Here is a 27013-nt window from a genome sequence, read left to right as displayed (position 1 = left end):
ACCTGCAGGATGCACTGCTAATCCCCCCTTGTTAGTGAGCAAACATGCAGAAACAGGTAATTTAAAGTTCTAAGTTATAATTAGTGTAAGTGGCCGCCACGGCGGAGCCAACACGGAGACACTGGGTGGGGTCGGCCGGCCCACGCACCCAGGACGGCCCGCAGAAGCCTGGCCCCTGCGGTGACGCTCCGGGGAAGGAGTGGGGGGCGGCCTGCAGGTGTAGGGGCATAGCATGTGCAAAGGCCCTGTTGGCAGAGCAGCCGTGAGAGGCGACGCTGGGGGAGCTGCACAGGGTCCCTGGTGATTGTGATTTGCTGCCGCTGCATTTCTCGAGCCCGTAAGAAGTCAACGCGACAAACCTGGGCGTGACCTGCTTCCTCTTCCCATTAGGTTGGACATGCATTGTCCGTGTCTGGCTGAAACGGACTTGCAAGGAGCAGAAAAATCTTGATACATTTTCAAGGTGACAAAAGTAAGACGGGGATGCCTTATTGTGGGAGAAGGCGCCGCTCGGTGTGGAGCACCCCGTGCTGACGAGCCCTGTCCCGGGGTGACGGGGGCACCGGTGTTGAGCCAGCTCGTTGAACCGGACCCCATCCCTGTCGACCGTTAACTGTCCCCGTGTCTTCTCAACACGGCGCCGCTCAGTCTTTGCACCCCAGCCCAGAGGCGAAGCGGAGACCTTCCCCTCCCCTGGCCGACCCGCCCGCTCCTCCCTGTGACCCACAGTGCAGCCTCCCTCGGTTCGATTTCGTCTTGCAGTGGGAGAGGTTGTTTTGCTAAAGTTATTTCTAAATGTGCCACGTGGAAAACCGTGTGCGTCAGGGGAAACCATCTGCGGTCGCGAAGATTCCACAGAGGCAGCAACTTTTGTGCTGGCGCATGTCGTCTTGTCCCCTGTTCACCTGACGGTCACCAGCTGCCAGCCGGGACCTCTCCTCTCTGTCCCTGCCTCCGGTGGCCCCGACTGGCTGCCCCTTCCTTCTTGTCTCCGAGGTCTGGGTTTTGCCCCCAGGGTTCTGTCTCTGGATCTGAACGCCTCCCCCCTCCCTCTCTGAGGTCAGCCTCGCCCGGACACCAGTGATGGGGAGCCCACGGGCTCTTTGCGGGCTCTTGGACCTCCTCCCAGCTCAGGATCCCGGGCGGCCGTTTGGGGTGAATGTAGGGGGATGGGGGACGGGACGAAGGAGGAACAGGCACACCGGCGGTCCGCCCTTAGCACTGCCCTCTCCTCTGCTGCCCTGAGGACCGGCTGCCCAGTGTGTGTGTTGAGGGCACACCCCAGCTGACCTCTCGTGCCCCCCTGCCTCCACTCACCTCAAGGAAAACCAGGGCCGCACCCAGGAGGCAGGTGCCCTGGTCAGACTGCTCCCCGACAAGGAGGGGATCCCAGGCGGGGCCGGGGTGGGCAGCCTCTCTCCAGGCACCTCCCTCGTGTCTCGGTGGCCAGCGGGTGTCACGTGGCCTTTCCTTGCCTCAGTTTCCCACTCTGGTGTGACCTGCACGGGGTGAGACCTCCATCAGGTTGGATGAGCCAGTGCACAGACGGGCCAGCACCGCACTGCACACCGACGCGGCCACACAGGGTGGTGGCCGTCAGGGCCCGTCGAGGCCCGCCTCATTGAGGGGAGGCGGGGCGGGGGGTTCTGCAGAGGCCCCTGTGGCGGGGACACTTCTTCGGAGGGAGGTTTTGGTCTTGCTGGAATTTCCACGAGGTAAAGGATCACACTTTCACTTTGTCGTTTTGGTACGCAATCTCGCACTTCGGGTGGGCGGGGTGGGGGGTATGGGGCTCACTTCCTGGAGGCTGGGGGCTCCGGTGGGTTGCCTTGCTTCCTGACGGCTGCCTTTCTAAAGTAAGCAGGACTATGAGGAAACAGTTACTTTATTTTGTTAAAATGATGCTTGGGGCGCCCGGGTGGCTCAGTCGGTTGAGCGTCCGACTTCGGCTCAGGTCACGATCTCGCGGTCCGTGAGTTCGAGCCCCGCGTCGGGCTCTGTGCTGACGGCTCAGAGCCTGGAGCCTGTTTCAGATTCTGTCTCCCCCTCTCCCTCTGCCCGTCCCCTGCTCATGCTCTGTCTTTCTCTGTCAAAAATAAACATTAAAAAAAATTTTTTTTAAATAAAAAATAAATAAAATGATTTTTTGTGCAGGGGTCCTGAGGGGCTCCTCTGGGACTGGCCTGGCCCCTTGCAGGGTGGCGGGGGGGGTGCTACTTTCTGACCCTGGAGTCCCTCTGGCAATATCGAAATCCGCCTGTGTCCCCTTCTGGTTTTAGTTTCGACAACCCCGGGCTTTCCCACAGTAGATTCTTAAAACCTTTCAGAAGGCTTAATTTCTAGGAGAAACAGGCCCCTTTTGTGTGTTTAATTACTAAAGCTGTTTTGAATCTCAAACAGAATTTGAGAATCTAAAAAAATGCACTGGCTAAGTCCTCTAACTGGGGGGATGCTGGGGGGCACCCTCCACCCTCACTCTTCAATGTGGGACCCTGGATCCCCCGTGCAGTTGCTGACGCCCCCACCCCCTTTCTCTCCTTCGACCTTGTTATAAAAGCCCAGGGATGACCTTCAGTGGGGAGGCTCCGATGCTAATTTACTTGTTTTCTTTTTAGTTTGTGTTTGTTTCATTCGTTCGTTCGTTCATTCATTCAAGCTCAGCTGTTGTGACCATGAGCCAGGCAATTCAGGTGCACTTGGCCTCTTGGCCACTGGGTGTGGGACCCAGAGCAAAGACTTCAGGTTCCTCGTGCCTCAGTTTCTCCCTCTTGGTAGGACTGCCTGCCCGTTAGGCTGGCAGGTGGGGCTGGTGTGAGGGGCCACACCGTGCTCTGTGCTGGCAGCGGTCGGGATTCCTCTTGTCCCTCACCCACTAGAACAGGCCCCAGGAAGGGAGAGGTGTGCCCGCGGATGCACATCTGAGCCTCAGCCACCCCCCCCCCCCGCCCGGGTGTGTGTGTGTGTGTGTGTGCGCGCGCGTGCACGCGCATTCCTGCCTGCTGTGTTGCTCTCCTGTCTGTTGCTGCTACTTGGAGGTTAAGGACCGGGCAGACTTTAGAGACACAGAACTGACCTGAGTCCAGACAGCGCCACCCTCTGGCCGGCCCTGCGGTCCGGCCTGGAAAGCGGAGGAGGTCAGCACCTGCCACACAGAGCCCACCCTCAGCAGCCGCGTGGTAGATACACAGGAGACACCTGTTCCGTATGCGACAGGCGTAGGGCAGGTACGTAAGAGAAACAGATCAGAGGCACTCATACGGTGGTCACACAGTGGATGTGTCTCGAGAGCAGAGATGTGTGACACAGCAGAAACACACATGTGACAGATGCAAAGACGTGTAACGAGTACACAGTGGAGGCGTGCGTACCACGGACGCGGAGTAGGTACGCAGAGGACTCCTGAACAACATGGGTTTGAGCTTACACGTGCTTGTTGTCCATACGGTGCGTTGCTGTAAATGTTTTCCGTACGATTTTTGCAACATTTCCTCTTCTCTAGCTTCCTTTATTCTAAGAGTACAGTTCAGCCTACTGTAATACTATTGTGGTGCTGTGATACGGTCTTATTACGGCAACGCAAAAAATGTGTGTCAATCGACTATTGATGTTATCGATAAGGCCTCCTGGTCAATAGTAGGCTGTTACTGCTCTACGTGGATTTTTGTCTGTGTGGTGGGGTCGGCACCCCCGACCAGGGTGTGTTCAAGGGTCACCTGGGTGATGCCTCTGTAGCAGAACTGCATCTGTGACAGGGGCCTGGCAAATCCAGACCTTAAAACAGACGCGTGGTAGACGCATAACAGGCCCAGCACCCTGTCGGTGGGTCAGGAATGATTCCGGGGCCCTCTGCACCAGAAAGGGTTGCGGATAAGGGCTGGAAAAACAGTGCAATTTCCTTTCCGTCTTTTCACGTTACCAGACGTAGAACAGCCACTCTTCCTGTCCCGGCCGGTGAGGGAGCATAACTTCTGAGGGGGCCCTGATGCCAGGCGGGGTTTCAGGCCAGAGTGGGTGGGTGGTCTGGACCCAGTCCTTGCCGTGACCCCGACTCCAGCCCCACCCCGGACCCGTCCCTTAGCTCTGCCTGAAGTTTTGTTTTGTTTTAATTTGTATTTGTCCCCCAGAGTCTTCTGTGGGCTTTGCAAGTCCTGCTTGCAAGTTTTTTGTTCTGTGTTTGCTTGTGTGGGTCAACCATAGATCCCTAGAAACTTCGTCTTTTTTCTCTTTATTTCAACTTTGTAGTAGAGAAGTCTAAAAATACAGCCCCCCCACCTCACTGGGGGTCCAGAAGCAAATGTAATGGCCAACCGTGGGGGCAGATAACCCGTAAGTGGCCCCACCAGGGGATCATGGGACCCTCCCCTCTTTCTCTTGTGCTGTTCTCTTCTCTGGGCAGGCGCAAAGCTTCTCTTCAAGGAAGACAAGGTGTGAAGGAGGTGCCCGCAGCAACTTTTTCCTGACCCCCGGCCACCCCCACATGTGCCAGGGCGCTCTGCGAACGCTCCCAGCGCCCTATCTAACCGCCTCTTGAATTCACACCACATCAGTGTGACAAATAACTTTTCAATATCGCGACAATTCTAGGCCTTGCTCAGTGGATAGAGCTACAGCTGGCTTTCTCCGGTCCCTTTTAGAATGAGGCGAGGTGTAAGGAGTGGAAAGTCCGCAGCCATTTGTCTGTTTAATGCACACTTACTGAGGCCCATGGTGAGAATGGAAACGGGAATGGGATTCCTGTGCTCAGGAAACTTCCGGTTACAGGCGAGGGCCGGCACAGCGAAGTAAATGGTGGTCTCGCGGGACATGGTCAGCACCGCGGGCGCCAGCTGCTCCTGGCCATGTGTGCACCTGTGCTTCTGGGCCTCCTCATCGGCTTGCCCAGATGTGGGCAGGAGGGAGGAGAAGGTGGGGCTTACACATCCGCAGCTGAACATCAAAACTGGGGCCGGACTCTTAGGATCTCTAGCCCCGCAGAGGTCGGTGGCCCTGGGCGCGGGGCACTTGCCCTGGAGGGACAGGGAAGACCGTGGACTTGGTCACTGTGCACAGGCCCCATGGTGGCCGCCTCTGGTTCAGGGCCCGGGATGACGCCACATGTCCACACGGAGTTTGTGTCCTGGCAGGGAGAGAAAGATTGGACAGGCGAGCCCGCAGACCTCTGGGGAGAGAAGCTGGGACAGGTGAGCCCGCAGGCATGTGGAGCCACACGACGGCTGGAAGGGCTGCGGGGGGGGGGGGGGGGGGGCGGGGGCGGGGCGGCTGCCTCCATGCACAGAGGGAGCCAGCTTTGCCCAGGTGGGAGGAGGTGAGGCAGGAGCGCAGAGGAACAGGGGTGGCTGGGGGTGAGGGGAGGGGAGGTGCCACGGAGAGGTGGGAGCCACGGGATTGGACGTGATGGGACCTATGATATAGGAACCAAATGGGCCCACTGCTGCCCAGGAGAGGGTTAGGGAGAAGGGGCAGGAGTCCGGCACTGGGACAACATTGGCGGAACCTGGGAGGGCTGGGGGTGGTTCCCCTGTGAATGGGTGGGAGCGGGAAGTGAGCGTGGAGGGAGGAACGTGGACAGGTGGACGTGGGCAGGTCTCCGGGGGGAGGGGCACACAGGATTACAAGGTTTACCCTTCCCGCACAGCCCCTGTTGACCGTCCGGAGGCATCCAGCCATTGTTTTCAGCGACGGGGTCCACCCGCATCCGGGACGGCACCCCATTGGCCTCATCTGTGCTCCCCTGCGGCCCCACGGTACCTCCAGAGTGGTGGTGCTGTTCGAGCAGACGCTGGGACACTCTGTTCGTGGGGAAGGTCATTCCTTTTTGTCACAGCACCAGTGCCCTCTGCACCTGGAGTCTCCTGTCGGGGGGCTTCCAAGGCACATACGCTTGTGTCACGGCCACACTGACCCTGCCCACTGGCTCTGCACCGTGTCTGCGCTTGTCCTGTGTGGTCCTCCAAGCCCACAGATGGCCGGGGACACAGGGCATCGGCAGACGCGAGCCCCAAAGGGGCCGGAGGTGTGGGGAGGTGGTCGTGAGCGTGTGGGGGGCTCACTGCTGACAACAGGCTCGTTTCCCTCCGGCTGGTCTGAGAGTGAAGTGAGGGCAGCAAGCTGTTGTTCCAGTGTCCCATGAGGTCGTTTTAAATGTCCAGGTGAAGTGGGTTTGGGGTGAGGCAGTCACGTGGCTAAGAGCTTCGAAGAGGAGCCCGAGGGCCCCCCAGGGTCCTGTCTCGGTGCTGCTCTGGGGGCCATGATCAGACGACTTCGGGAGGATTTCTTTGAGATGTTTAGTAGTCGTGGGACAAGAGTCCTTCCTGCAGGGTGGACGGTGTGCTGGGACGAGCCCCGGGGGGTCCTCCGTGGGAGGGGAGCTGTTGCTCTGGCCCTCCGTGGCCTCATTTATACCTGACTTGTTCCAGAGGCTCGAGCCCCCTGCCCGTTCCAGAGGCTCGAGCCCCCTGCCCCCCAGCTGACTCAGTGGCCCTACCGACCTCTGATTCTCATGATCACAGAGCCTTCTTCCTCGAGAGCCGGCTTTGGAGAGACCAGAGCTCCGACTCAGAGTGGGTACCAGAGCCGAAAAATGGAAATGAGTTTCTTGTTTTTTTTTTTTTTTTTTTTTTTAATTTTTTTTTTCAACGTTTATTTATTTTTGGGACAGAGAGAGACAGAGCATGAACGGGGGAGGGGCAGAGAGAGAGGGAGACACAGAATCGGAAACAGGCTCCAGGCTCTGAGCCATCAGCCCAGAGCCTGACGCGGGGCTCGAACTCACGGACCGCGAGATCGTGACCTGGCTGAAGTCGGACGCTTAACCGACTGCGCCACCCAGGCGTCCCTCTTGTTTGTTTTTTTAAAGAAAATTGTCATGAGAAATTCCAAACATCTACAAAACTAGAATTGTGTACTGAAGACAGCTCCACCAGTGACCTCTGGCCAGCCAGGGCCCCGCCCTTTCCCAGCCCAAATCCCGGACTTCTAGCCTCCACATTCCAGCAGGAGTCTCTGAAAGACAAGCATCCCGTAATAGCGTTGTCTCACCAACACGGAAAGACATTTAATGTCACGTTTTAATATCGCCAAATTGGTAAATACTATTCCAATTCCCAAACTGCCTCGGTTTTTTAAAAGAGGGCTCGCTTTTGAATCAGAACTGTAATCAATAAGGCACGTACCTCGCAGTTTATCGCGCGTGTGGATGCGTGTGCGGTCCGTGTCGTTTATCGCGTGTGTTGAACGTTCCATCTGCACCAGGGTCCCCCCGGGGCTGTTCTTCTGGGCCCCCTGCCCTGCCCCACCATCCCTAACCCCTGCCAACCGCACACCTGTTCTTCATCTCCGTAATTCTGGTGTTTGGTGAGTATGTGCTCAGTGTGCGGTCCTTTGGGACTGGTGTCGGCACTCAGCACAGCGTCTGGGGACTCCCCCAGGGAGGCGTGTGTGTGTGTGTGTGTGTGTGTGTGTGTGTGTGTGTGTGTGTGTGGGCTCCTTTCTCCTGCCGCGTAGCGCTCCACGGTGTGGCCACACATGCCCTGGTCAGCTGCTCACCAGTGGGTGGTGGGTGTGAGTCCCGTGGCAGATGGCCTCGCCCTCCTGCGGTGAGTCCTGGAGACCCTGCCCAGACCAGCGGCCACTCCTCCCTGGAGCAGCACCGAACACCCACGTGGATGGGCGCCGTTCACCCGTGGGTCTTGGGGTTCGCCCGCAGCAGGGTCCTTACACAGACACCACACCCGCGTTGCTCCTTCAGGGGCTTCCCTGGGAGCGATTCCTGGCAGTGGGTCACGTGATGGGTGCCTGTGTGCTTATGCTTGGTGCTGCTGACTCCCGCCGTCGGGCCCTCCCGTGCCCGCTCGGAGCTGCCCTTCCGTGACGGCGGACCTGAGACAGCGGGAGAGCCGTACTTTAAGTAGCGCTTCAGAGAAAAAGGGATCAAGGTAGACCCCTCCCGTGAGTTCCTGCGGATTCCTTGCGGGGGCCGTGGTCCTCCTGGGCCTGGCGGAAGCCTGTGCCGAGCCCGCCCTTTGTCCGATCTTCTCTTCACCTCATCCTTAGAACTCAGTTCAAATGTTCCCTCCTCCGGGAAGCCTGCCTGGCCCCTCCTACCTCTGTGCTTTCCACGTACCTCAGGTTAGGGGGTCTCCCATCCCTGGGAGCAGGCACTGACCTTGGTGGCTCCTGGAGGCCAAGCCATGTTCTTACCGCCTCGGGGTCCCTGGAGGTGGGGCCACGTTGTCATCACCTCTGGGTTCCCGGTCTTGGCAGACCACTATTGTGTCCCCGGCATTCGTGACAGCTTGAACAGAGGAGGTGAGGGAATTGGCGGTGGCTTTGGTGACCGTGGTGAGATGGGATGTCCCCTGAGTTGAGGCCCCCCGAGCGTGACCCCATGCTGGGTCTCTGGAACAAATGTGATTGGTGCAGACAGGACGCCAGGGGCCGAGGCGAGTGAGGGGCACACCCCGCACGCTTCCATCATCTCTGACTCTCACCCCCCCACCCCTTCTTACAGGAACCTTTGATGACATTGGGCCGACCCATTGTCTCCATCTCAGGGCCCTTAACTTGATCACAGCAGCAAAGTCCCATTTGCCTTGTAAGGTGACGTCCAGTTTCCAGGGACTAGGATGGGGACGTCTCTGGGGGCCGTCGTTCAGCTGAACATGGGAGCTTCTAGGCCTGTAAGTGGGGATTTCTGTCCCCACTGGTGGGGTTCCTGCAGTGGGAGCCTGAGAGCCAGCTCTAGCTATCCCTAGGGGACCCTTGGCCTTGGGTGGCCTCCACTGGCTTCTGTGGAGTGGAGCCCATGATACCTACCCCTTCCTCCCCTCTGGCTTCTTCTGATCCAAGGTAGTAATGGATGGAAACACGCTAATCACAACGCCTGCACTGAGCAGCCCCAGGTGGCCGGCAGGTGCCAGCCGCACGGAGCCGTTCCCCTGGAAGTGAGTGGGAGGGAAGGGGAGGTGACAGCAGTGACCTTGATGGTTGATGTCGGCTCACACTCAGGCCGGCTTCGGGGATGTCCTGACACAGGCCTGCGGGCCAGGCGCGTCCCTGAGACTTGATCTTGCTGGTGCCGGCAGCCTGATGTCCGGCGGCCGACCAGGGCAGGCCGGAGGCGGTGGGGTGGGGGTGAGTCCAAAATGTCCAGAGGCAGGGTTGGTGGGCTCGGTCACCTGCTGGGGTGCAGGGGGAGTGTGGGTTTGCTGCCAGGGTGGCCCGGGAAGAGGCCAGGGACCTTCGGGACAGGGCGTTTTATTCAGGGCTCCCAGGAGTGACCAAGAACAGGAAGCAGATGGGCCCAGGCACAGAGATCGGCTTCTCTCCACAGCACCGGCTTCCTGGGAGGCGCTCCACCCCCAGTCAGGTGACTTCCTAGCCTCCCATCTGCTGGGTCACATCTTCGGGGAACAAACGAAGCCTCTGGCCTGACTCCGAGGTTCCACTGTCCCCTGGATGCCCTCGGTCCTTCACAAACCCTTCACTGGCCAAACCCCCCGCCCCCCCGCCCTACGGGGATGGGGAGGGCTGGGCCCGACGGGAACTGGGGGCAGACTGTGTAGGTGGGGAGTGGAGCCCCACAGGGCTGGGGGTACAAGCACCTGTTCGGACGTGGCCATGCGGGTCCTCTCCTCAGGGTGCCACACCTGTCATCGTCACACAAACCGGGAGAGCACATGCGCCCCCCCCCCCCCCCGACTCCCAAGGGCAGATTCTGGGCATATTCACACTGTACCTCGGGTTATGAGATGTGGACTGTTTTCATTCCGGCGCTCAGGTAGCAGTAAGTGTGCATAGGGTGGGTAAGAGAGAGGCCAGCGTGTTGGCAGGATTCTGGGGACACTCACGCTTCAGCCTTGGACTCCCTTAAGCCACTGTGTCAACCTCGGCTCTGCCTGGGACAAAGCCCACCCTTGCCAGACCCTCTCTGGGATCCTGTTCAAGGGGGTCCAGGTCCTTTCCCCAAAACCTTTCTTCCTTACGATTTGATCCTCAGACACAGAATTTACAAAAATTTGGCACCTATGTGCATCCGGCCACCATCCAGCCATCTGCCCCTCGAGGTTTGCAAATTTCCACCCAAGAGGGGAGGACCACCATTGGGTTTCTCACAGATGAGCTGGGGCAGACCCCTCCTTGTGCTCCCGCAGCTGGAGGGCAGGCCTCTTACTGCTGGCATCCCTGAGGCCCGGGCGCGTCTCGCAGGTCTGTGTGTCCCTTGGGGGCACGCACAATAGTGGTGTTTCCAGTTTTGGGCCTCTTAGATTAGACGTGGAATGTTGAGGGGTTGGGCTGGCATCTGGGGCAGGGGGAGGGCTGGGTGTGGGCGTGGGGCGCGGGCACAGAAGTACTTGTGGTCCAGTCCCCGGAGGTGATTCTGACGGATGGCAGGTCTATGGTGTGGCCGAGGAGGAGGCCGGTCAAGGTCATTGGTGTTGAGATGGAGAGAAGGTGACGCAGTGCCCAGATGTTTGAGGGTGGGGAGATGATGGTGTTGACGCGTGCAGAGGGGCAGGGAGTGGTCGCGGGGAGCCCGCCCGCCATCCCCGGCCCTGGGAGGTGGATGCCAGGTCGAGGGCCCCGTGGGGCTGGCTTTCGGGGAAGAGGGGGCTTGCAGGCGGTGTGAGAGAAACACATGACCCGGGGCTCTGCACGACTGTCACGTGTCTGCTGGGGAGTCAGAGACATGAGGCAGAGAACCTGCCTGCTCAGCCCCTCGCGGCAGGGACAGGAAGCGCAGGCTGACAGAGGTGCCTCGGGAACCCCGGGAGCGGGTTTTCTGTGCGCGTCCCGGGTGTCTGTGCTCATGGCAGTGCCATCGATGCACTGTGGTGAGCGAAGCTGCGTCTGGAACAAGAGAGACGCCCCCTTCGTTGCACTAAAAGAACACAGTAGACGTGAGCTCTTTCAGAGGTGCTTTTATGAGACTTACAAGGGTACTTACAAGGGTGACCAAATAACAGGTTGCGTTTTGAGTGTGGGCCCCAGAAGGTTCGTCTTAGAGAGAGGTGGGGGGGAAAGGCCAAAGACAAGGTTAAGAACGCAGTACGGGAGTCCCCTCTTGGGCCTGTTGGGAGTTTTAATTTTCTCCGTGGAAGAAAATGACCTGGTGCCTCCGTTCTCCATTTTCTTTCTGCTTTTTTACCAAAATAAAGCATTCCGGAAACTGTAAAGTCTGGAGTGTTCAACGGAATGAGTTTTTACAAGGTCCCTGTCAGCTTCCAGTGGAATAGGTGATACCCCCCACCCAGGCGCCTCCCCCCACCCCCACCGCCCCCCCCACCCCCACCCCTACCCCCGGCAGATAGTTTTGCTTTGCTTGTTTTCGAACTTTTTGTTGTGGAATCCTACAGGATCTCAGTCAGCATCCTGTCAGTGTGACTTCCCAGAGTGTTGGATGTGGTTCTGGCTCATCATTCCCTTTGCCCTGTCGGGCACCGCGTGAATTCACTGCGACTTTACCCGCTGCGCTCGCGAAGGTTCCAGTTTTTAGCTGCTGCACACGTCCGTGTAGGTGGATGTGCGCGGAGCCTCGGGGCCTGGGCCCGGCCAGCCGTGTTTCATCTGCCATCTTTCCTGAAGCGGCTGCACCAGTTTACGCCCCGCCCTGTTTCCGGACATCACTCGTGTGGATTTTTTCCAGACCAGCAACCGGTCGTGACACCAGTCGAGTGTCGTACGATTGAACTGCGTTCTGACACCGTCTGCCGGGGTTAGCGCAGGCCCCACAGGTTGCTTCCACAAGAAAGACTGCCCCGATTTCAGACACCTGTCAGGGTCCCACGATACTCCCAACCAAGCCACTATCAGCCAGGTGTCCCCAAGACCCCCTCGCAGGTTCAGGAATGTGCCAGAATGGCTCACAGAACTCAGGAGGACACCTCAGTTTGCTGGTGTATCGTAAAGGGTACAACTCGGGACCAGCCTGAGGGGGGAGCTGCAGAGGGTGAGGTGCGGGCCTTGGCTTGTGGACGCCCATGACCTCCCCGGGCGCACCAGCCTGCAGGCCCTTCAGACCTCGTCGGCTGGGGACGTTGCCTTACAGAGCTGTGATGATGAAATCCTCGGCCATTGGTGATTAACTCAGCCTGCAGCCCCTCTCCCCTCCCCAGAGGCTGGGTGTGGGGTCCCAGCCCTCCAGTCACGCCTCACTCTCTCTGAAGCTATGCGAGTCCTCTCCTTAGTGTGCAAAAGACCCTCCCTGTGTTACTCTGGAGACTGCAGGGGTTTAGGACGTGTGCACCAGCCCACCCCTGTGATGAGTGTGAATTCATCGCACCCCTTCAGGCTTTGGGGGGGTGTCCAGCACGTGGGGGTGTCACCAAGCTCTTCAGGTGTGCCAACGGAGCCGATGTAAAACGAAATGAAATTCTGGTCTCGATTTGCATTCCTCATCGCCTCTTCCCACATACTTCTGGACTTTCCTCAGGACCCGCTTTTGTGATGTGCCTGCCCACGTCTTCTGCGTACTTTCAAAATTGGGGTGTTTAAAAACAACCCAGTTGGGGTGTGCGTCCTTTTTATTGATCTGTAGGGTTACTGCATGTATTCTGGTTGTGAGGTCTTTGACCACCACAGATTTGCTCCGACGCCCAGCGGTTTGCGTCTTCATTCTTTTGATGAACAGAAAATGGACTCTTATGTCACAATTAGTGCTTTTGGTAGTGTGTTGAAGAAATGCCTCTTTGCCCCAAGGACCTGAACATGCTCTCTCATGCCGCGATCGCAAGCTTTCGTGACTCCTGTGACTCCTGTGAGTGAGCTTTGTGTGTGTGGTGTGAGGTAGGGGTCGGGGTCGTTTGCATCCTTGCTGGTAACCAGTTGAACCAGGACCGTTTCTTGAGAAGCCCGTCTGTCTCCCACCACATTTCAGTGTCATAAATCAGGTGACTGTGTGTGGGGACCTGTTTCTGGCCTTCTGTCCCGTTGATCTCTTATACCAACATCACCCTGGTTTAATTCAGCTTGATGATAACCATTCATATCGTGCGTTGTAAGTCCTCTGATTTTGTTTTCCTTCAAGATTTTCCTGGTTCCTCTTTGCCTTCTCGATTTCAATACAGATTTTACAATTGGCTTATAAATTCCCAAAACCCAGTGAGGCTGTTTGTTTGTTTGGTTGGTTGGTTGGTTGGTTTCAGTTTGGATTGCATTTGAATTTATAGATCAACACGGGAGAACTGTCGTCTCGACAATATTGAGGCTTCCAACCCCTGAGCATATGCTTGTGCGGTCTTCACGTTCTCTCGGTAACGTTTTATAGCCTCTTGTACAGCAGCCCTGCATGTTGTTTGTAGAGCACTTCACTGATATTTAATTTCATGTTAAGTGATGTTACTTTTGTAGTTCTCCATAAAACTTATTTGTTGATAGAAATGTATTGAGAAATGCAGTTAGTTGCTTCACGTTGACTTGTTGTCCAGCGACCTTGTGAATATGTTAAATTCACACATTAATGCTGCCACTTCATCTGCAGACACCTTTCGATTTCCTAGACAATCATTCAGTCAGTGAATAACTTTTATTTCCATCTCCCAACCCTGCACCTGTTGCCTTCTGGCACTGGCCGTGTTTACCTTCCCAAATGATGTGGAACAGAAGTGGTGACAACCAGCAGCCTCTTGCTCCTGATCTGGGGAAAGCTTGCAAAATTTCACCATTAAAGATGTTTGTGAAGGGATTTTTTTCCTTCTGAAAATCCCCACCATCAAATTAAAGCAGTTCTATCTTATTCCTAGTCGAGTTTTTGTCCCGAATTGTGTTGGATTTTATCAAATGCTTCCTTTGTCTCTTGACATATTTTTCTCTTTTTTTCTATTAATAAGGCAAAGTAACTGATTGACTTGAACGTCACCCACCCCTGCACTCCCTTTATGCGATCCGTTTGATTGTGATGCTTACCTTTTCTATAGTTTGCTGGATTCACTTTGCTAACATTTTGTTTGGTGTTTTTGCAACCTTATTTGTGACAGAGACTGGCCTATTATTCTCCTTTTTTGTAACGTTATTGTCAGAATTTAACACCGAGGTAGTTTGGCCTTATAAAATTAAATGTTTTTTTTTTTTTAATTCTTACGCACATTTTACGTAAAATGATATTAGTCCTAACTTAATTATTTGGAAGGATTCACCAGGAAAGCTCTATGAACCTGGAGTCTTCTTTGTGGGAAAGTCTTAAAAGCTGTTTAATTTTTAAAATAGAAATCAAGTATTGAAATTTTGTGTTTCTTCTCTCTTCATCTTTAGTCATGTTTTGAAGGACTTAGAAATGTCTAAAGATTTATTGAAAGTTCGTAGCTTTATTATGTTTTAAAATATCTTTAATATCTGTAGATATTATTAAATTATTGGGTTTGTCTTTCTCTTTTTAATTTTGTGAGTTTTTCATCATGTGTTTTGTGTCATATTGGGTGCATACAAATTTAGGATCATGATATCTGCTTTTCAGATTGATACTTTTACCATCTTTAAATTTTTAAGATGAAAAATACCGTTAGCCTGCGAGTTTCCTTTGTCCAGCATCAACATAACTATACTAGCACCTGTATATGCCAAGGGGGAGGAGAACATAGTGTTTACGTGGTGTCCTTTTACTTTCAACTCTTCTGTATCATTTTTTAAAACAGGTTGTACTAGAGAAGTTGCTTTTAGTGTAGGCTGACAGTCCGTGTCTTTTAATTGAAGCATTTAGTCCAATTACATTTAATGTGATACTGAAATGTTACAGTTTAAATCTGCCACCTTACTATTCATTTTACAACCTACCTATCTGTTTCTTTTTCACCTTCCTTTCTTGCCTGCCCTAGGTTCAGTCAAGTGTTAGTATTCCGAACTCTCCCCCCTTTATTAGCTTTGTTTAGAAATACTTCAAAAAATACATTTTTTAAATATTCTGGCTGCCTTAGAAATTACAAAACATGTTCTTGGAATGTACCTTAAATTAAATACTTGTACTATTTCCCAGGTAAGGCAAGAACCTTGGAACACTTCGGTTATATTTAACCCCTATCAATTTCTATGCTATTATTGTCATGCATGTGGATATCACATATATTTTAAACCCCAGAAATCATCATTAATAATTGTTTTAATTTTTTTTAACATTTATTCATTTTTGAGAGAGAGAGAGAGAGAGAGCGTGCGCGCGCGCGCGCGCAAGTGGGGGAGGGGCAGAGAGAGAGGGAAACACAGAATCCGAAGCAGGCTCCAGTCTCTGAGCTGTCAGCACAGGGCCCGATGCAGGGCTCGAACTCACAAACCGTGAGATCATGACCTGAGCCGAAGTTGGACGCTTCACCGACTGAGCCACCCAGGCGCCCCATTAATAATTGTTTTAAATGGTGCTCATTCAGATTTACCTGTTTCTATAACCTTCTGATGTGCTTGATTTCTTCCTGCCTGATCATGTTTATGTCTGAGACCATTTTTCTTCTGTTTGAAATATCCCCTTTAGTGTTTCTGTTAGCACAGATTTGCTGATAATTAGTTGGTTTTGTTTGTGCGAAAATGTGTTTTGCGTTCATTTTGGAGGGCTATTTCCCGCTGGGTGCACGAGTGTCGGCAGTCAGGGTTCTCCCAGCACTTTGAGTACGTTGTTTCTTTCGGGAGGTCACCTGTCAGTCTTGTTCCCTTGAAGGTGATGCTTCTCTCTCTCTTTCTCTCTCTTTTTCTTCCTGGCTGCTTTTAAAGTGGTCTTTGTTCTTCTATTTCAGCAGCCCTGTGAACGAGAGGGAAGTATTGAATTTATCCCAACTGAGGTTATAGAGCTTTTTGGATCTAGGGTATAATGTCTTTTGTCTTTTTGGAAAATGTCAGCCAGTATCTTTTCAACTGCTGCCCCATTCACTCCGCCTTCTTCCCTCAGGACTGCATACCCACATTTTTTCACTATATCCCATTTGTCTCTTATGCTCTTTTCTGTATTTTTTTTTTTTTCCATCCTGGTTTTCTTTACCTTCTGTGCTTCAATCTGGATATTCTCTACTGATGTGTCTTATTTGGTATAATCTGCTTTTAAATCTTTCTCCTGAATTATTAACATCAATTACTCTTTTTTGCTTTTAAATTTCTGAAATCCTAGGATTTTTTAGGGCTTCTTTTTCTCTGGGTCTCATTTGATGGTGAAATTCTCTCACCTAATCTTTTTAAATACATTTGAATGTCTGAATCACCTGAGTCTATTTCTGTAGACTATTCAGTATGCTTCTATTTCTTGGCCTGCCTGGTAATTTCTGGTTGAATATCAGATATTGTGTTTGAAAAACTAGGTAGGCACTCTGAATGATGTTATTTTCCTCATGAGATAATGTAATTTTATTTTGGCCGGCGGAGTTTGGGCAAATCACCTTGATTCAGCTCAGGCTGGCCCATTGCCCCTTTTCCACATATGTCTCTCAGTAATGTCAACCCAGAAGGTCCGGGGGTTAGCAGAACCCCAGTCTCCAGCTCTTGTCTCCCCAGTACCAAGAGCCGGCCAAAATGTCTACCTGGGCTGTCTTTTGGGTTTTGTTTTTTTCTTTTAGCAGCTGCTCTTTGCTTCACCTCTTGGCCTCTGGCCTTGAACTTGTGCAGCTCGGGAAACACTGGATGCCCCGAAGGTTGGCTGCAGGCTGGTTGCAGGCTCCCTTCTTTGCAGGGTCTCGAGGGAGCCTCGCAGGGCTGAGCCACGATGCCGCCCCGGTGGGCCTGAGGGCAGAGCGTCGGCCCAGAAGGGCTTGTTCTCCAGCCTTAAGATCTAATGGGACTTGCCTTGCTAAGTTGTGGGCGCGCTCGGGCCCCAGCACCTTTTCCTTCCTTCCTGTCTCTCCCTTTTGGAGCGGGAACGGCCATCCCAGCCCCGTCCCCACATTGTATTTTGGAAGCACACGTCTTGTTTTGGAGTCACAGGTCCCCAGCTGGATGGGAGTGTTGTCTCTGGGTGAATCGTACCTGGAGTCTCACCTGTGCCTCATGGAGACGAGACCGTGGACGGCAAGAAGTGATGCTGGGATGAGTTGAGGCCTGAGGTCGGTGGGGTGGCACGGGTGTACTTTGCATGTGAGAAGAACACAGACTTGGGGGGACTGGGGCAGAATGTCAGGGACCGAATGTGTCCCCGCAAACTATACGGAGGCCCTAACCCCTAATGCGATGGTGTTTGGAAATGAGGTCTCGGGGAGGTGATAGTTGAGGTCACAGGGCGGGGCGCTCATGATGGGATCATTGCCCTCCTGAGAGCCCAACAGCTGTCTCTGCTGTGAACACACAGCGAGAACGTCCTCGGGCCAGGAGGAGGCCTCCCGGGGACCGCCGCACCTGCGCCTTGATCCTGCTCAGACCTCCACCCTCCAGACCGAGAGTCACTGTTGGCTGCTCCCCACCCCCTCGTCTCTGGTGTTGTGTCACCAGGGGCGCTGGCTGCGCCCCTTCCTTAGGCTTGGGTTTTCCTGGGCATGCTGAGCCCCGGCTTCTGTCTCCTGATGGCTGCCCAGGAGCTGCAGGCCTTTCTGTTTGGCCTCCAAGGACTCACCAAGCAGCCCGACGGGGCGCCTGGGGGGCTCAGTCGGTTAAGCGTCTGACTGACTCTGGATTTCAGCTCAGGTCAGGATCTTACGGTTCGTGAGTTAGAGCTCCGCACTGACGGTGCGGAGCCTGCTTGGGATTCTCCCCGCCCTCCCCTCTGCCCCTCCACCCCCGTACTCTCTCTCAAAATAAATAAATAAACACTAGAAAAAAAAAACCTGAGGACACAAGGTGGCCCCGGTGACACAGCGCTCCTCCTGGCATCGTTTCATCTGCTCATGTGTCTGACTGTGAGGCCCTGGCACTTTCCACGGTGGTTTTCCTGCTGTCGCGGTTTGCTCTTGGAGGCAGGATTGGACGCGGGTGCCCGTCCGCGGTGCCCGTTCCCCTGGCTGGAGCTGCCACTTCCCTGGTGAGCCTGGCTCTGGCTCCCGTGTCGTGGGAGGTGTCGTGGGAGGGGCGGCTGGTCCTGCTGCAGCCATGGGGGCGCCGGGCAGCTGTGAGCAGCTTGTAAAAGTGAATCCGCAGAGGAAAACCCCCACACAGGGAAGAGTTGCATTCCGCATGAGTGTATTTGCAGTAGGTTACTTGCAAGTTGGTATACATCTTTCCATAGACTCTTTCAGAAATTTCGCTCAGCCATTTCTTTTTTTTTTTTTTTTTTAATGTTTATTAATTTTTGAGAGAGAGAGAGCACGAGCAGGGGCGGGGCAGAGAGAGGGGGAGACACAGAATCTGAAGCAGCAGGCTCCGGGCTCTGAGCTGTCAGCGCAGAGCCCGACGCGGGGCTCGAACTCAACGGACTATGAGATCATGACCTGAGCCGAAGTCGGACGCTTAACTGAATGAACCACCCAGGGACCCCTCGGTCAGCTGTTTCATTAAACGCTGATTTGTACCACCAAACATTAAGATATTTGTGATAAAATTATTCGAAAGTTGAACTGTTACAACTCCTCTCGCTCAAAACACCTCTTAGGATTGGTCTTCTTCACGGATGTGGATGGTGTTCGGTGAGGAAGGGTGGCTGTGAGGACCCCTCGGTGGCCCACAACCCTGTCCTCCCAGTGGTAAAGGGGTTGCGCGCCCATGGGTGCTCCATCACCGTGGTTGACGCGTGCACCTCTCTGGGTCCTTAGAGCCAATCAGAGATCGGTTCTGAAGCGGGCGTCCTGCGTGTCCCCGTCGCTTGCGTCTGTCCGCGGCGCCTTTCCCTCTGGAGGAGGAGCGCTTTGCGTCCCCTGCCCCGGCCACTGACACGGCAGCGCCTCCCCGTCCCCTCCTCGGTGACCCGGCTTTCTCTGCCCTGCTGTCCTGGCCGTGGGGGGAGGGGGCTGGCTGGGATGTCATGCTGGCAGGTGCTCGTGGCCCAGCCCGAGTGCGTCCCCACTCCCCCTGCTGGAGAGGCTCTGCTGTGCGGCCCTCACGCAATTTAAGCTTTAAAACCAGGGTCTGCCAGCGGGTGTGGCCGCGGGTTAGCCTAGAACCGGGGGGCAGTGCCCGGGGGGGGGGGGGTGCCCGCGTGGGCCCGGTAGAACCCGGCTCACTCCTGCCTCCTGTGGCCTCCTGGCGTGTGGATGCTGTCCCCGTCATGTCCACCCAGCCAGTGGTGACCCGGCCTGGTGCTCCTGCCCCGGGGAGGGGAGTCCCTCTCGGCAGCCTGGTCGGGCCATTTCGGTCATGTGACTGCCTGGGACCCAGGACATCACTGGGGGTCGCCCTGCTCTGTTTTCGTCAGCGCCCTTCCCCACCCGCACAATGACAAGGTTTGGGGTGGCCCCGTTCCTGCGTGCTCCCAGCAAGGGCACCCAGGACTTACGATGACGACAAGTGCCTCGCACACACCATGGGCCAGGAAGCCTTGCCCCGGGGCACGTCCGGGTGCCCGTCCTGAGGGCTGACCCCATGATTACTGGGCCGCTCCCCATGGCGTGTCACTGCCCAGCTGTCCCCTCCGCATCCCCTCGTCCCCTAGTTTAAATATTCATGGTGTTTATCGTCATTTGCCGTCAGCTCCAGGACAGTCTTCTGTCCGCTTTGTGTGTGTCCCTAGTGCCCCCCGAGGGTGCTGACTGCTTGCAGGGATGAGGAGATGCGGGCAGCGGCTTCACTCCCGTGCGGACCAGTCAAGCACCTGTGTTTTCCGTGTACTTACCTAGACCTTTCGTGGTGTTGTTGTCACAAGGCCGTGTCCTGTGCTGCATCCTTGTGGGGAGGAGGTGGCCCCTGCCGTGCAGGTAGAAGCCAGGCAGGTGCGACACTTCCCGCGGGGACAAGGACTGCGGCTCACGTGACCTGAGAAGGCCACCCACCTCCCTCATCACGTGGTTCCCGGCTGTGTGGTCCCAAGACCTTTCCCGTGGCCACCTGTGTCCCTGTGGTTCCTCGCCCACCTTACACGGCTCAGCACCCTCTGACCCACACCTCCAGCTGGAAGGAGATGCTGAGAGGCAGCCTTGTGATCGGGGACACCCCTCAGGTGCACGAGGTCTGTGTCCTGTGCCTGTCCCACCCCGCGGCCCCAGCCCCTGGCACGGTGACCGTGTGTTCGTCCCTCAGAACCTGCCAGACTGTGCAGCGGCCCCACAGTTTCCCCACAGCCGGGCTGACATCCCACCCGAACCCCCAAGCTGCTCTTTGCACAAGGTCACGTGAAGGACGCAGTAGGAGCCTTTCAGTGGGATGTGACCTGGGGGGAGTGTCCTGTGAGCCCAGATGCCGGCGGGGCGATGTGGCGCAGAGAACGGCCCGGCAGGGCCACCGGCCCCCCGCCTCTGTCCCCTCACACCAGCTCTGCACACAGTCCTGGATGACCGAGTGACCAGGGCATCTCAGACGTCTTAGCCCAAAACATGCTCTTTGTCATTGCTGTCCTGTGTCACAGACCAAGCCCGGCGGTCCCCGCCCTCGGGGGCACAGAGCCGGGGCGCGGGGGAGGTAGCTCTCCCTGACGGAGCAGCGCCCCTTCTGCCCCGAGACCCCGGTGTCGACCTCACGCCACCTCCCACCCCACGGCCCGAAGCCACCTCGGCCTCGCTTGGGGCCTCGTCACCAACGTGGGACCCCCTCCCCGGGGCATCCGGCCATCCAGTCACTGTGCCCTGACATGTGCCACGTGGTGCGGCCACTCGCACCCGGTTCCGAGGCGCCGCGCGGGGCCGCGGTCCGCTGCCCGGGGACGAGCGGGGGCCGGGACGTTCGGCACGCCCCACGCCATGCCCTGGGTCTGCAGGCGCAGGGCGTATCTCAAGGCTCCTCGGCCCTTCTCGTCGGCGCCCTCCAGACGCTCGATTGCCATAGAAACCGAGCTCGTTAAAATTCCCCACAGCCTCCTAATTATAGAATTTCAAAGGCGAGCAGCCCTTCCTCCGAGGGCGGTGGGGGGTGGGGGCAGCCCACGCGGGCCCAGCGCCGCCCGGAGCTGGCCCAGCTTTGCCGCGATGCCACGTCTGCGGCGCCCAGGACGGGCCCCGGAGGGCACACCCCGAGCCCGGAGCTCGGCCCTGACCGCACAGCCGAGACGGGACCCTGGGAGCCACCAGGACTGTGGGCGAGCTCCACGTGCCTCACGCGGGCCCCCCACGCGTCTGTGGGCGGGCTCCGCGGGCACTGGGATCAGGGGGACGAGGTGGTCGAGCAGTGGGGGCGCGGGGCCCGTGTTCTCCCCAGAGCAGCCGCGTCTCTGCACGCACGTGCTCTCCGAGGACACGTGCTCTTTTCTTCCTTTGTGAACCGTGCCTGTCACTTCGGATCGGGAATAAGGGCCGTGACTTTCCGGGCAGGAACCCAGGATCTGCGAACGCGACCGTTGCCTGAGCCGGTGGCCCGTGAGGTCGGTGGCCGTGGCCTACGAGGGGAGGGGACCGTTGGGCCCCCACAACCTCCATCATCACCTCTGAGATCAGGGGCTCAGGAGGGCAGAGTGGGTTCCATCCAGCGGCGTCCGGCCCTGCACTTGGGGAACATTCCAGTAAAGACTCAGCTTCGAAAGCGTTGGGCGTTTTGGTGTTTGCCACTGAGGGAATTTGGGTTTTTCAGGAAAGGCTCTCAGTTTGGTTCAGAAGTTAAGGAAGTGCTAATCCCAGTCCAGTCGTGAGAGAAGCCCCAGGCTAAACCCCCAGGCGGGCACCCGAGTCTGACCGTGCTCCTCAAGGCCAGCAAGGTCGTCAAAACCGGGGCCGGCTGAGAAACCGCCACCACCAGCGGGTCCGCGGAAGGACAACATGCCGTGTGGGATTGAGGGTGTTGTCTGGGCCAGAACCAGCACGTCAGGGAAAAGTTAGTGGGGCAGAGCGTGTGTCTTAGTTGACACGTCAGCTCGTTGGCGGTAACGAAGGCTCCACACACTCGTCCGATGTCAACCAGAGGGGCACCGGGCCTGCCTGCGGTCTGCACCGTTCCTCCCAAGTCTGAAATTGTAAATTGCTGTGCCCATAGCCTCCAGCCAGGATAGAGCTTAACCCGTACCCACCCCCATGACCTGTCTCCCGGAGACCACACTGTCCTGAACTTGGCATTGGTCTTTCACTTACTAGAACAATTTCATCTCGTGATTATGGATCCTAAAACAATTTGTTGTTGATTTTGTCTATTTTGTGGTTGTGTAAGAGTGGCACCGTTTCCTAAAGCCCATTTTATATGTATCAATATATCATTTTCTATTGACTTTTTAGGTAGTTTGATTTTCGAAGATGTATCTGTCATGCTGCGGGTGGCTCAAGTCAGGTGTTACCGCCGGTCGGGTCTCTGTGGTGCAGCCGCACGCTCACCGCGTCCATTTACCATCCTCTTGTCTGTGACCCTGGGCATCTTCAGACGTGCTTGAATGTCCCCCAGCTCGTGTGCGACAGTTTCTCTTGGGCTTTGATCAAGGAGTAATGCAATCGCTAGGTCATGGAGGAAGCAAATGTTCCTCCCCACAAATATCGGTGCTATGTTAGCCCCCCCTCTCGGAGAATAAGCAGCTTCCAGGTTGCTGTACGTCGGGGTTGTGGGAGATTAACCTGGGCCCACCGCTCAGGCATCAAGGATACCGAGGTGCCTTTGGGTTTCCCTGATTACTCACGAGGTGGGGCTTCTGGTCATTTTCATTCACTGTCTTCTGTGGAATGCCTGTTCTTGTCTTTTGTTCACCTTTTTCCTTTGTTAACTTATGGAACTTGTGTGTGCATCCTGAGTCACGAAGCCTCACCACGTGTGTGTGCCGATACTGTAGGCCGATTCTCTTTGGCTTCCCTGGTGGCCTCTGGATGAACATGCGTGCTTGTTTTGATGCACTCAGGTGCACTCGCTCCTTATTCTACTGCCTTTTGTGTTTTCAGAGTTTTTCTCGCGTTCATATTAGTAAGATCTTCTCCTACGTTTCCTTATAGAATTTGTTGTCGTTTTGCTCCTCATGTGTAAGTTCTAGTCTTTTGAGGGGACAGAGCTGTGTGTGGAGTGAGGCCTATGCGGGCCACGTGCAGCCCTTGGTCTTGTCCCCTCGGTGAGTGTGCCTGCCTGCTGTGCATTCCCTAATGCCCCTTGGCCTCTGCTAGGACATCTTTGTGTGTCTTGTTTTGGCCGACTTTAACCAAATTTGAAGGATATCCGGTTGGGCATATTTTTAGACATATTTTAGGGCATATTTTCCGTGTGGAAGTCGGCCGGAATCAAGAAAGCCAGAGTGTTGGTGCTGGTGTGTCCCAATCAGGCCAGCTCAGTTCCCTCTGTATCTCTGTGTCCCCTGGTCTGTGTCTGTCACTCAGTGCCTTCTCTCTTCAGGACACCTGGGGGTTGTGAATGCCACATCCAGGGAGGGGCAGCGGATGTGATCACCATGCGTGGGGACAGCCAGTCCTGTGGACGTCAGCACAGACCCACCGCCAGCCAGGCATCCCTCAAACCAAGCCAGGTGGCCTGGAAGGCCTGGGTGTGGCTGGACACACCTTGTCACCTGGGCAAAGGCCCTGGAGGTCACGGGGACTCCTTAGGGGCAAGGGACACATAGACTGAGGGTGGTACTGCCTCCTGTGGACTCCAGGCCTGAAGCCCAGGTGTGAACTCGCAGGGGGAGAGCAGGAAGGTGGGGGTTGGTGCCACCTCCCTCCAGGCCCTGCTCTTGTCCGGGAATTGCTGAGAGCCTGTGGCGGGAAACCTTTGAGGGGTCCTTGGGCAGCGCGTGGGCCTCTGCCAAAGCCCCAGCTGCCCGCCGGCTGTGGGGCTCCTGCCGCAGAGGAATCCGACTTCTTGTTTCTTGGTCTCCCGCTTAAAGGGAGGGAAGCAGGCTCCGAGTGGCCGTCCAGCCAGAGCTGCTAATTTGCTTGTTTTAAAAACATTCCGTTACAGTTTCCACATTGGTGTATATTCGTGGCACTTCCACGGCTCATGAAAGTGGCTTTCACTGCGGAACTTTATAAAAGCACAAAGCTTCCCGTTGTATCCTGAGTGTTTTGTTTGTCAGCGTTTGCCTCAGAGTGTTTGGAAGGAGCGAGTTATGAGCATTTTTAGGGAAGAATCAAGCCAGCGGCTCTAGTTCCCCAACTGGCTCTGGCATTTTTGATCAGCAGTGTCCTCTGACAAGTTGAGATGGGTGAACGTGTGTTTTGAAAGCGACGTGTTGGGTAACGCTCGACTCAGCACGAGTGCCCGGCCTGTCTGCCCCACCTCTGCCCCGAGATGTGTCAGGCCGGTGACACCGGGAGGGGGTCTTGTGTGTCCGGGCGGGCAGGTCGCCCGGCCGAATGCTGTGTTTCTGGCTGACCGTGGACTCCACGTGGCAGCCGCAGCCCCTCTGTGGATGGTGAGACGTGAGCTCATGGCCCCTCTGAACCACATCCCAGTGTGGAACAGGGGGGCCTGGTTTCCGCGCCCGGAGGAAGGAGGGTGGAAAGGAAAACAAGGAGGAGGGCTTGGAAGTGGGCTGGCCTCCAGTGACGTTCTGGCCGGACCCTCTCGGGGGCCGCCCAGCTGCTGTCCTCCCTGCCGGGGTGGCCGCCGGGCACACCGTCGCGCCAGCCCCTGGACGGAGCGGCCGTCACCGCGGGCTGACGGCCACCGGGCTCCTGTCCTCGTGTGGGGGGGCGCTGGTGGCCGCGGGGCTGTCCTTTACCCGTCTTCTATCCTCCCTAGAGTCCGTCTACCGCCGCGGAGCCAGAAGATGGAGAAAGCTGCACCGCGCCAACGGCCACCTCTTCCAGGCCAAGCGCTTTAACAGGGTGAGTGCCACCGACGCGGGGCCCGGCCTGAGCAGGACCCTTCCGCGGAGAGTGGGCGGGGCCGCGGAGGCCGTGCCAGCGGGTTCCAGAAATGAGCCGCGGTGAGACTCTGGTCAGGCCTTTCCCGCACGTGGTGGCTGTTTGACTTATGCAGTCCGTGCATCTCGGTGTTGCTCTGCCGGGATGACACCAGCCGCAGCGTTTGCTCTTGGCCGCGAGGACCTCCTGTGTGCCCCGGGGCCCCCTCACCACCCGTGTCTGCCACCCAGGTGGGCCCGCTGCCCAGCCCTTCGTTTCCGTTGTTCCTCTTCAGGACGCTGTCACATTCTCCAGGAATGATGTGGTTTGTGTGGCTTTGTGGTTGGTCCGCTTCACAGCGGGGGAGGGGGGAGGGGGTGCCTGCAGGTGCCTCACTGGCCAAGGCCCCTCACGTCCCGGGGCCGCCGCATCCACACGCCACAGACGGGGCTTAAAGCCGCAAGTCCTTCTCTCCCAGTTGCGGAGCCACAGGCCCCAGGCCGAGGCGTGGGCAGGGCTCTGCTCCCTCTGATGGCTCTAGGAGAGCATCCTTCCAGCCTTTTCCAGCTCCCCGGGGGCTGTGGCGGTCCTGGGTTTGTGGCTGCTGCAGTCCGATGTCTGCTCTGTCCTCACACGGCCTCTCTTCTCTCATAAGGACGTCCGTCGGGATTAGCCCCCACCTGATCAACATTTCAACTAAGTACCTCTACAGAAATTCTTTTTCAAAACGAGGCCTCATTTGGAGGTTCTAAGGGGACGTGAATTCGGGGACACCGTTCAACCCGCTCCAGCAGCCACACGCGTGCTCGCCTGAGGGCCTTTGCACGTGCTGAGTGCCGTGCCTGGTGTGCCCGTCCCCATGCTCTCGGAGCACATGCTCTGTCTTACTTTCTGTCTCTTGGCTTGGACGACTATGCAGGCCCTCCTCTGTGCCCCCGTCACATATGCACCTGCTGCCCCCCCCGGGCGCAGTGCTCTGGCCACTGGGACTCTGAACGTGGGTTCCTCGATGATTGGAGCCAGGGGAGACCCAGGGCACTGTGTAGGGACCAAGAAGAGTGGGGCACGTCTGTGAGGAATGAGAAAGACCCCGGGAACCGAGGTGGGTGGTGGGAGAGCACGGGCTCCAAGGAATGTCGGGTGTCTTGGGGGAGGTTAGGCATCACCAGCAAGCCGGTGCCTGAGGACAGACTGACTGGGTGTGGACGGGAACTTTTTAATTTTTTTTTTTTTCAACGTTTATTTATTTTGGGGACAGAGAGAGACAGAGCATGAACGGGGGAGGGGCAGAGAGAGAGGGAGACACAGAATCGGAAACAGGCTCCAGGCTCTGAGCCATCAGCCCAGAGCCCGACGCGGGGCTCGAACTCCCGGACCGTGAGATCGTGACCTGGCTGAAGTCGGACGCCTAACCGACTGCGCCACCCAGGCGCCCCTGGACGGGAACTTTTGTGATGAAAGGAGGCTGCCCACAACGGGAAGAAATGGAAACATCCCAACTCCCAGGATGCGAAGCATCTGCCGCCCCCTCCCCGTGTTTACCAGCCAGCTTTGCGGCCAGGAGGCTTCTCTTTCTGCACATCTGGGCACCAGCTTGGTTCTGGACAGAGAGGGGTCTCGGCCAGATGGGACCAGCCACCTTTCGGGATATCACAGAAGGTTCTAGGCGTCCTGCTCCCCCGTGTTGACTGCTGGTGAAACACCGTTTCTTCGTCACAGCTGACTCACTGGTCCGAGACGAAGCCCACCCACCCAGCAAGACAGACCGGGGCCCGGCTTGTCCCCCCCTGCAGATTGTAGGAGAAAACCCCATTTCTTTGATTACAGGGTGCAGACCCTGACTCTGCTTTCCCCTGCCTGCCCCTCCTGCCCCTCCCCGTTCCCACCCTGTTATACATGTTCAGCTGTCCCCAGAGCCCCAGAGTGGGTTTTCCCACACACGGGGAGGGAGAAGGGAGCCTGTCCAAAGACCCTCGACTCAGATCGTTTGGTCGTTCACAGATGAGGAGGCAGATGTGTGCGCAATTTGTTGCCAGTTTTGGTTTCCCGCCTGACTGTCCTTGGCTCGACGTCCCGTTGCCCGAGCCCTGGAGGCTGGCTCCGTGCCGTTCGCTGTGTTAATCACAGGGCTGTGCACTTCAACTCCACCTGTCACTTGAAAGGATGTTTGCAGAGCCCCGCGCTTTGTTCTACAGGAATCGGCAAGACCTACAGGCGAAAAGCCCACAAGAGCTCATTTCTTCCGTCCTCCTCGGCAACTCAAGGGCGGAAAGTGAGTGAACTCAGTCACCCCGCCG

The 27013-nt window shown here is 56.4% G+C and overlaps 1 protein-coding gene across 1 annotated transcript in view; it reads left to right on the top strand.

Annotated features, from left to right (window-relative positions):
• Positions 1-27013, top strand: part of PRKCZ (protein kinase C zeta) — a 99171-nt gene that overhangs the window by 41847 nt on the left and 30311 nt on the right. Inside the window, exon 5 of the mRNA XM_047085498.1 lies at positions 24613-24698. Coding sequence (XP_046941454.1) covers positions 24613-24698 — 86 coding nt within the window. The remainder of the gene's footprint in view (positions 1-24612; positions 24699-27013) is intronic.

The sequence above is a fragment of the Lynx rufus genome, unplaced genomic scaffold (assembly GCF_022079265.1).
Source record: "Lynx rufus isolate CCGP_SWC_20201006 ecotype Redwood Valley unplaced genomic scaffold, mLynRuf1.p SCAF_2, whole genome shotgun sequence".
Classification (NCBI taxonomy): Eukaryota; Metazoa; Chordata; class Mammalia; order Carnivora; family Felidae; genus Lynx; species Lynx rufus.
The sequence above is the reverse complement of the archived record's forward strand: the minus strand, read 5'-3'. Positions and strand labels throughout refer to the sequence as shown.